Genomic DNA, 10818 nt, shown 5'->3' on the forward strand with positions numbered 1-10818 from the left:
GACTCTCTGGGCCCAAACAACTCACGTGTATTTCTTGCTCATACTACATATCCATTGTGGTGGGTGGGTGGGAGTCGCGAACAGAATCCTGCTCAAACTTAGAATTTGGCTGGCAGAGGAGGGCTTCAGCTTGAGAGTGCCCTATGTGGCGACCTCTACCCAGGCCCTCGGAGCTGCCGCTGGAAACAACCCTCTGTTACACTGCACTAGTCACCCCAGACCACCTCCCAGCAGGCAGTGTCACCATGTTGCAGGTACCCAGAAGAGAAGCTGCTGGTGGTGAGTGGTTGGGAGTAGGGGGCTTGTCCCCAGCTATGAGGTTGCCCCGGTCCCCCAGGACTGAGCTCAGTGCAGACACAGGCTGAGGAGGCCTTAGGAATGCTGCTTTGGGAGCTTATGTCATCTCATCAAGCTTCACCTTCCTTACACTTTCTCAGCAGACTGTGAAATCCAATTTAGAATGCGCAGCAGAGCCCCGAATTCTAACTTCTTACCAGGCAGCTGGGCAGTGTCAGGGTGGGGTGGAAAAAACCATTAGGAACCAAAGTGTTGTCTGTGTTTTGGTTTTGTGTTTTATTTTCAGGAAATAAGAAGGAAAAAAAGTAAAGTAAAGATAGGAATACAAATAAAAATAAAAATTAAAAAAAAAAACAGAAGCCAAGATGGCCCTGCCTTTGCCAAAAACATCAGACAAATCAGAATGGAGGGTGGATGGCAGAGCGGGACTGGACAGGATGCCACAGGTTGTTGGGAGTCAGGCTGCTCTCAGGCCCCCACAGCAAAGGCCGAGCTTCCAGGCAAAAAAACAAGTAGGAGAGAAGACATTTGCTGAGATGAGTTGCTGGTGGCAGGAGAGTGCGTGGGAATGGGGAGGAGGATGTGGGGCCCTGGCATCAGCTTCCCTCCAGCTGGCCCAGCCTGGATCACATCTCGCTGCCCCAGCTATGACTCCCAACTAAGGCGTAGGGTTAAGTGTCAGTTTCTCTAGGAAGCATCCCCTGGTCTCCCAAGCTGGGCCGGCTGCGCCCTAGTTCCCTCTGAGCATCCTGCCTTCTTTACCCCCAGTGAGGCTGTGCTGTCAGGGGCTAGCACCCCCCGGGAACAGCGGGCACTGTGCATTGAGAAGGAGTGAATGATGGGCTGGGCAGGAGGTGAGCAGGCCAGATAGAGGCCCCTGGATGTGGAGAGGCTGGCTGTACCTGGGTCACTCAAGGCTGGCCCAGGCCCCGCCACAGTGCCATTCTCAGACCCGGACAACTCAAGCCCCTGGGTCCAGCCCAGACTCTAGGGACCTCTGGGCCAGCTCAAGGCTCTGGGAAACAAGAACTCTCATCTGCTACACTGCCTGGTCTGACCCCCCGCCCCTCAGCTTGCCCCATCTCTGGCAGTTACAGAGCCAAACAGCCCACACAACTTACAGACACAAGTTCTGGGGCCTCATCCCTGACTCATCAGGCAGGGCTGCCCCAGGATTAGTCTTTCCGGGGAGGAGGAATTTCTCCAACTCTTTCAGAAAATCCAGAATGTTCCCACATTTCCTCCTGAATCTTTCCCTCATCTCTGGCGAGGGAACCATTCTTGTGCACTAGAAAACAGAAGTGCTCAACCCATTCACTGATGTTTACTGCCTCAGTGTACCCATTTGTAAAACTTGGGTTGCATTTGCCCTTTCTGATATTACAGAAATTTGGGGACTATTAATATTAAAACATTGGATGACTTTCAAATTGTATGTGAAAACACCACACTGTACCCCATGATTACATTAATGTACACAGCTATCGTTTAATAAAAAAAAGAAAGAAAGAAAGAAAGAAAGAAAGAAAGAAAGAAAAAAATATTGGATGACTTTTGGAAGACAGGGAATCTCTTTTCATGATTTTTTGTTATTTGTGTAGGCAGGGTCTTGCTTGTCACCCAGCGGTACAATCACAGCTCATCGCAATCTCAAACTACTGGGCTCAATTGATCCTCCTGCCTCAGCCTCCTGAGTAGCTGGGAGTATAGGCACCTGCCATCTATTTTTTTCAGTGACAGGTTCTTGCTATGTTGCTCAGCCTGGTCTCAAACGCCTGGACTGACCTTCCACAGCTCTTGGATTACAGGTATGAGCCACTGCACCTGGACAGTTGTCATGATTTTGCCCTCCAGCTTCCCTTATGTCTCTGGAACCTTCTGGAATGTGTTGCACAGGCCAAACTACAGAGGGGAACCCAGGGATGGGCAGGGGTGGGCAAATAGATGGTCTCAGGCTTGGTATCATTCTAACAAAGGCAACAATTTCATCTGAGTTCCTCTTCAAAGATAAGTAATTCAAAACTGCTAGTCATTCAGGTGGAGTCTTTTGGCCAGAAAATCCAGGAATGTCCAGCCCTGGCTCCGGGAAGGGTGGCTGGGGATAGAGACCCTTCAGAAATGAGGAGAGGCCTGCAGAAAGGGTCTCCAGGTGTGAGCCAGCCTTGGCACCAGGCCGAGCTGCTCCAGCTGTAGCCGCGTAGGCCTGTAGGCATTGAGGTTGCTGTAGAGGGCAGGCGGGCCATTGTGGGGCCGGGGGCAGAAGTGGGCCTGGGGACTTAGCGCTCCCCATGGGCTGTGGTAGGGCTGAATGCGGGGTGGTGGAGGTGGGTTTGGGGTCCCGGGACTGCCAGGCCCAGAGGATGTGGACAGACTCTGGTTGTGAGGGTGGCTGTCCGTTGATGGGCTGCTGAAGGGGTCGGAGGACGTGCGGTCACTGGCTGAGTGGCTGCTGCTGAGGCCACTGGGGAGGCTGTGGCTGGCTCCAGGCAGGAGGGGAGCAGCCAGCCTGGGGGACTTGAGGCCCATCACAGGCTTGGAGGAGGCATAGAGGTGGCGGAACTCCTCGTCAAACGGCTCCACCGCTTGGCCTGTGAATTTGGAGAGGATGTTCCGGTGGACATGACCGCAGAGCCAGGTGAAGCTGCAGGGGAAGAGAAGAGAGGATGAGGAGAAGGAGGTCATGCCTGGCCACAATCCTCCTGGGCTACTAGGGCAGGGAGTTGTGAGGACCCCTCAGGGCAGGGAATGAGGGGTCCCTCCCTGTGCAGGTGTATCTCATCCCACAGAAACTCCTGGGGGAGAGGTTGTTATCCCCATCTTACAGATGATAAAAACTGAGGCCCAGAAATCAGGACATATTTGCAAAGGAATATTACAACACTGGGGGTGTCATCCAGGTGCTCAGATTGAGGAAGTAGGAAGGGGCTGAGTCCCAGCTGCCCTGACTGTGCTCAGGTGAGTGTGGGTGTGGGGACACCACCTCCTCTAATGGCACAAGGGTCTGGAGAAAGCACCTGCAAAAAATGGCTGCTCCCTGGAAGCACAGGCTGTATTTTCATGAAACTCTAACTTTTTCTTGAGAGAGGATTTAGCCCCATTTTCAGGCACATGGACCCAGCAGGGATGATCTGGAAAAGGAACATGATGTGCTTTTTGGGAGTACAGAGAAAGGGACACAGAGAGAGCCCACAGGAACCACAGGGTCCCTGGTAGGTGTGGTTTATGCAAGAAAGTCACCTAAACATCCATGACAAGAGGAGACTCTCAAGGAAAGGCCTTACCCCCTGCTTTGAAGTTTTTAAATGAAAACAAAATACTTAAGGCATTTATTACTTCTTATGTATTTCCAGATTTAACCAAATTCTCTTCTGTCTCTGATGATAAACTCCTTTCGTCCTCCCAACTGCCCTCAATCCTTGAAAATCCAGTGACAGCAGAGACAGACCTACCAAGAGCATCAGGCTGAAGATTGCTAGGTCCCCACTCAGGTGACCCTGAAGTAATGGGCGAAGGATGGTCATGGGGACAGAGTTGCCAAGGGGATAGCACCTGAGCTGAGCAAAAACAGGCCCCCCAGTGATGGACTTCTCAGTCCCCTTCCTGCCTTTATTGCCAGCTAGAGGCCTGGCCCCAGCCCGGGTAGGGGGGTTCCCTGCTCCATGAAGCAGGGCAGGGTGCACAGGGCTCATGATCCTGGGAATAACAATGAGGCTTTGTTTAAACTTCACTGACTCAGGAGCCCCCCATGTCCGCAGAGGTAAGCGTGTGACTCTGGGACCAGTCGTGAAGGAGGTGACCACCAGCACAGCACAGAGGGACTTGCCCTGTGTTGCCTGGAACTGGGCTGAAAGCACAATAGCTGCAGCTTTGCACAAAAAAATAAGTCTGAAGTCCTCCTGACAGCTCCTCAGGCCTCTGTGCATCTGTGTGTCTCCCAGGTGTGTCCTGCCCGGGGCTCTGTGCAACCACGGTCCCTCACATGTCTGTGCATCGTGTGCTTTAGTGGCTACACTTACTTGAAGTAAGGGGGAAAACTACACTGAGTTTTTATTGGTTTTGGCCCTTAAGTACATAAAATTCACTTAATCATAAGCTGGCCCATGACTAAATTCTCCTTGGGGTCTGTTCATGGCCTATCTTTATTTACTTAACTATCTAGTTATTAAAATAAGGTAGTTGGCACTTAGGCACCCACCACATAAAAGAAAAGGCAGCATCTTGAGGATAACCTGCCACAGCAACAGGGCCCCTCTGTGCAGCGCCTCCACCCCCCAGGATCCCTGAATCAGATGAGATGTGCCTGACAGGTCCAGTGTGGCTCGGTCACGGTCAGAAGGCTCAAGTCCTGAGTTTGAGGTTTTAGGCTGAGCCCCGACTCCAAGCTTCATTCGCTTGCTACTCAAAGTCCTTTGTAGGTCTCCAGGGATGGGACAAAAGCCTGGCAAAGCAGCTTTGGCCACTGGGGGAGGGCAGCTCACCTCACCTAGCCTCTTACAGCAGCACAGTGGGGGCTGGAGGGAGGCCGGAGAACCAGAACTGGGTGGGCTCCACCTTCGTCCACAGGGCGTCCTGGGCGAGGTGGGGGCATGAGGACAGAAGCTGCAGCTCACGGCCCCCACCCCCACGTTACTCATGAGAGGACAGTGTTTCCTGGTCCCCACTCAGCTTCCACTGCAGGCTCCAGTGGGGGCACAGGTCTCCCCGCACAGCTGAGGGGGCGAGGCCCTGAGGAGCTGCAGTCCACCCTCCCGGTCCTTCCAGCCTCGCTTTGTTTCTCTGTACTCTCATCACTCCTTCTGGGCATCGTTCCCTTTCTGTTTATCTGACTCTTGTTTCCCTCTCTGCTCTGAGTGTGGCCGCCAGCAGGGCACCCCCCAGCCCTGAAACATGGAGGGTGTGGATCTGGCAGGCTCTCTGAACAGCTGTGGAATGAAAGAACCAACAGAGGGGTGCAGAGACTTGCCTGAGGTCACCCGGCAGGCAGCTGCAGAGTTGGGAACTGAACCGAGGTCATCTGGCTGCTGGGCCAGGCTCGGCCTCTTCTAGACCCTAGCACCAGCCATAGGTCCCATAAGAGGAATTCAGAGATGCTTTATCAGAGAAGCCACCGACTAGAGATGGAGAAGCGCCTGGGAATTCATTGGGGTCCCAGAGGGTTACTCCTACCATCTTTCCAAGATGCTCTGTGACAACTCGGCAAGCCCTGGCCTCTGAAGCCCTTCCTCTGAAGTAAGAGGAAGGGTGTCTTGGTGCCCTCATCTTCTTGGGACTATGTCACCCTCCCCTCCCCCAAGCCTGCTCTGCCTGATAACCCTTCACAAACAGGATCTTGACTGTCCCGTGTCCCCACTTCCTACCTCAGGTCCTTGTCAGGGTATTGGCTGGCTGACAGCTGACAGCAACTATCTATTGAGCACCTACTGTGTGACAGGAGCTATGACATGTGTTCTTCTGGGTTTATGTCATTTAGCCTACCTGTGAGGACAGGTATTGTTATACCCATTGTACAGATGAGGAGAATGAGGCTGGAGGTGGTTAAGTCACCTGCATGGTTTAGAAAGTGAGGAGCTTAGTAGACATGAGCCCAGGCTGTCTGTATCCCTTCCACCTTTAAACCACTTTGGTGTCTGGCCTGAGCAGAGATTTATACCTTTTAGAAGGTAGCAGTTTTAATATCATAAAAAGTAGGATTTAAGCTAAAAGGCACTAATAAGGTTAAAGAAAGCATATTTAAATGCAAGAGTTCTTTTCCTTTCTCTCTTTCCCTTTATGCTCATCTGTCCCTGGCTAGAGATTTTGTAGTTGCCCCCCCCCCCCCAGTTTATAAGAGTATCTCAGGTTCCTGGTCCCTGGGGAAAGACGGCATGTTTAAGGCACACACCAGTCCCCTGATCACTCCCTGGATGCCACCTCTCACTCCCAGTTTATCCCAGTGCTGTCTCTCTGCTAGTATTTGTAGCAGACGGAATGAGATGAGATGCAATCAGTTGTCCCCTCTGCTCTCTTTGTCACATTCATTGCCTTCCTCCATAAAATGTCCCCAAATGACCTTAGGTTGTTCTGCCCCGCCTTGACTGCTATCTCATTTTATCACTCCCTAAAACCCACTAGCCAATCTGCTTCCCTAGTGCTGCCAAGAGGAACATTTAAAAGAATCTCCTTTAAACTCTGAAATCAAGTCTCAAAAACTCAAGTAAGGCAGCATTGTTAGAGAAACGGATGGTCTGTCATTTGGATGCAGGAGCCTTTGTGTGACTGCCTAAAAATGAACTGAATCTGTACAGACATTTCTCCAAAGGAGACGTGCAATGGACCAACAAGCAGAAACCTCAACATCCTTGGCCATCAGGGAAATGCAAATCATCCTAATGCCGCCACCCTTTAATACAGTTCCTCATGTTGTGGTGACCCCCAACCATAAAATTATTTTTGTTGCTACTTCATTAACTGTAATTTTGCTACTGTTATGAATCATAATGTAAATCTCTGATATGCAGGATGGTCTTAGGCGATCCCTAGGAAAGGGTCATTTGACCCCCAAAGGGGTCAGGATCCGCAGGCTGAGAAGCACTGCTGTAGGGGATGGTGACAATGTTCTAGAATTGACTGTGGCGCTGGTTGTGCAACTCTGTGAATTATACTAAAAACCTTTGCATTGCACGCTACAAATTGACTAATTGTATGGTATTTGAATTAATAAATTTCAATAAATGTATATTAAAGTAATAAATGCAAATGAAACGGGCACACACATACACAGCTAAACAAATTACATCACTTTATAACCATGTCTTAGATACCAGAGGAGGGAAAAAGAGGATTCTATGTCCGGTTGAAATATCAAGGGAAACTGAAGCACTTGGAAATAACTCTTCTTCCTCCCAAGAAGGGTCCAGATTTCCTGCTCCCCACCCCATCTATATGAGGCTCCAGCTCTGGGTGGAAGGGAAGCTTCCCGGGAGCTGCTGGTGGTATGTGGGGCTTAGCTGCAGGGGTTGGTCTAACCTGGCTCAGACCTCCCTTGGTCTCCATGAAGTCTGACAGGACATGAATCCAGTGCTCACCTGTATGATCCAGACAAAACGAACCTCCAGTCTGAGATGATAAACTTCTCCTGAATTTGTCCTGCAAATTTCCTGCCTGATTTGGCACAGTACACCTCTCCTTCCACACTCCGGATGGAAATGTTCTGTCAGAAGGAAAGTCAAAGTGTCCCTTACTAATTACATGTTTGTAATATACATTTGGACTATAGACTGAGTTTTTTTTAGAAGACAATGCCTCACTCTGTCACCTTTGGCAGAATCATAGCTCACAGCAACCCCAAACTCTTGGGCTCCAGAGATCCTCTTGCCTCAGCCTCATGAGTAGCTGGGACTACAGGTATCCGCTACAATGCCTGACTATTTTTAGAGATAGGGTCTCACTCTTGCTCAGGCTTGTCTCAAACTTCTGAGCTCAAGCAATCCACCCGCCTTGGCCTCCCAGAGTGCTAGGATTATAGGCATGAGCCACCATGCCTGGCCTATAGACTGAATGTTTGTATCTCCCAATTCTATGGTGAAACCTAATCCTCAATGTGATGGCATAAGGAGGTGACTAGGGCATGCAGGTGGTGCCTTCACAAATGGGATTAGTGCCCTATAAAGGAGGCCGAAGACAACTGTCTCATTTCTTCTCCATGTGAGGACACAGGGATAAGATGGCCATTTATAGACCAGGAAGTGGGCCCTCACCAGGCACCAAATCTGCTAGTACCTTGGATCATGGACTTCTCAGCCTTCAGAACTGTGAGGAATAAATCTCTATAGTTTAAAAACCACTTAGACTCTGATATTCTGTTATAACAGCTCAAATGGACTATGGCAATTTGCATGGGAAAAAGTCTGGAAGAATAGTCACTATGATAGACATATTGTTAGGTCTAGTTAGTGAGATTATGGACCATTTAAAAATTTTTTGTTTTTAGAGACAGAGTTTTGTTCTGTTGTCTAGGCTGGGGTGCAGCAGTGCTATCATAGCTCACCGCAGCCTTGAACTCCTAGGTTTCAAGTGATCCTCCTGCCTCAGCCTCCCAGGTAGCTGGGACTACAGGCATATGCCACAGTGCCTGGCTCTCATTTTAATTTTTTCCTTGGCTGAATTGTCTATATTTTCTTCATTACCCTGGCAATCAGCTGGGAAATAAAAAAAAAATGGAAAGGTACAGAATTCAAACAAGGCAGCAAATAAAAGAAAACCACCTCTTGTGGATCCATAGACCACAGAGGTCTGGCAGTTACTCAGAAGCAAATCCAGATCCACTTTGTAAGTGGCTTCAGTGACATCAGTCCCTGACCCTGAGGAGGTCAGAAGGAAGGCCCAATGCAGCCAGGGGAGTTGGCTTTGTTGAATCTCAATGGACCCTAGATGGTCCTGTGGAAAGACATTTCCACAACCCAAATCATGGCTCCATTTGTTCCTTGTCCTCCCATGCAGCACCTGTACCCTCAAGTTGTACCCTGTAGAGGGCAAGTGAAGTGTGAGAGTCTCTCTCAGGGTTAAGGCCGAGGAGGTGGAACACCACTACGCTCTGGGAGGGGCACACCCAGTGCTGCCTCCAGCAGCATCTTCAGGCCTCCCCATAGCTCTGTGAGATCACAGGAGGGGACACAACCCATTGTCCTGTGGTGAACAGAGCACTGCCAGGTGTGACTTCATGGGCCATGAAAGCAAGGCCCTCACTGATTCTCTTGACCTGTTTTAATGGCCTTTGCCAAGGAGGTGTGATCTAGGTAATGTCAAGAAGTCCCAGTAGTCAGTGGTCCTGAGGCCTGTGGTACCAAAGGGAGCCCTGCAGGCAGCTGCCTTGGTCAGTGCAAAGGGGAAGAGAGGGATGGAGGAGGTTCTCCCAGGGGCCAGTCTGCCTGAGCTTGAGGGGACACCTCGAAGCAACCCAGAGGGCCACCCATCACCTGTTCAGCTGGGCCCTTCATGAAGGATATGAGTGGTTTTACATTTAAATTATATTCAATTAGCTGCCCTCAAATTTGTGTGATCAACCAAACCCTTATCTCTCTGTCAGGGAGAGAAAAGAGGTGGGTTTGGTTAAGTTCAAGATAATCAAATTCCTCTTGAGTCCAGGAGTTCTAAACAAATGTCCAGTGGGTCCTGGAGGTTGCCTGCCTTGTGTGGTGTGTCCACTGGGTTTCCCCAGCTGAGATGAGAAGTATGTGACAGCCATGACCCCTTTACACGTTCCAACCTCCCTGCATCATGTGTTCAATGAGCAGAAGGTATTGGAATCTCTTCTAAATCTGATCCTAGAGACTCCTACAGCATCCTCCAACCCTCTGTCTCTGTATGTGGTCATGTATTCCTTATGATATAGCTATAAGACGGAGGAGGGCCATCTGACTTACACAGGACTTTGAGCAAGAAATTGTGTTAAGCCATTGAGTTTTGTCACCACAGCATGGTCTATCCTATCTGGATCAACACAAGTACCCTTCGGACTCTTGGTGGGGCCCCTACCTTGAGATGACTGTCAGAGATCTGGACTTTATCACACATCTCCTGGAAGAGCTTCACACCTCCCTGGTCCAGGAGCACACAGACGAACACCCCGCGCTTGTTGGCTGCCTCTAGAATGTCACAGAAGATCTCTACATCGGTGAACAAATCCATCAGAACGACCAGGACCTGGACCAGGGCAGAGGGCTCCATTACTGGAAAAGTCAGGGCCAAGTGCTAACTGGTTTCAGCCAAACTTCCGAAGTCCCAGCGAGCCTGGGAAGACTGTTCTGGTTGATGCTGGGCCAGAGGGGATAGGGTGGGAGTGCTGAGGGTCTGACTGGGCAGGGTTCAGGGGAGGGAAGGGAGGCCACTGTCCCTGTCCTGACCCCACCTCTGGAGCCCACCTCGTATCCTTTGGCTCCTACACCCATGGTTGGGGTGAGGAATGCCGAGGAAGGGATAAAGCCTAGAAAGAGGAGAAGAAAACAAGCACGGGTGTCTGGGCAGGTTCCAAGGAGAGGAAAGAATTCAAGGTCATGTGTTCTCAGCCACTTGGAGCCAGAAGACACACTATGGCCACTGGTTTTCAAGTGTTTTGAAGCTATGGACTCCTTGCCTCAAATGGAGTGTCCTGTGGAGGTGCCACATGTGAACAGTCTGCCAGAGCAGAAATTGGGTTGGGGAGTCCTAGACATCTGGCAAAAGAGAGAAGTGTCTGTGTCCCTGCCTGCCAAGCATCTGCCCCTTCCCCTTGGCCAACAACAACAGTCTAACCTTAAGGAATCCCCTCTCCTTCACAGCAATGTGGTTTGGACAGGTGTACTGCTATCCCCTGATTGGACATGGGGAGAGCACATGGCCAAAGCCAGATCAATGAGCACGCATTACTCCCCATGGCCACACAGATTGGTCCAAGGGTAGTCACAGGATCCAAGTTATTTTTTTTTTTTTTATTTTTTAGACAGAGCCTCAAGCTATCCCCCTGGGTAGACTGCCATGGCATCACAGCTCACAGCAACCTCCAAC

The 10818-nt window shown here is 50.4% G+C and overlaps 1 protein-coding gene across 1 annotated transcript in view; it reads right to left on the minus strand.

Annotated features, from left to right (window-relative positions):
- Positions 1–2409: 2409 nt before the first annotated feature.
- Positions 2410–10818, minus strand: part of FAM83A (family with sequence similarity 83 member A) — a 14710-nt gene continuing 6301 nt past the window's right edge. Inside the window, exons 2-4 of the mRNA XM_003782369.1 lie at positions 9811–9978; positions 7362–7486; positions 2410–2938 (exon numbers count right to left, since the gene is read on the minus strand). Coding sequence (XP_003782417.1) covers positions 2410–2938; positions 7362–7486; positions 9811–9978 — 822 coding nt within the window. The remainder of the gene's footprint in view (positions 2939–7361; positions 7487–9810; positions 9979–10818) is intronic.

This window comes from Otolemur garnettii, unplaced genomic scaffold (assembly GCF_000181295.1).
Source record: "Otolemur garnettii isolate 467f Iridium unplaced genomic scaffold, OtoGar3 scaffold00004, whole genome shotgun sequence".
Classification (NCBI taxonomy): Eukaryota; Metazoa; Chordata; class Mammalia; order Primates; family Galagidae; genus Otolemur; species Otolemur garnettii.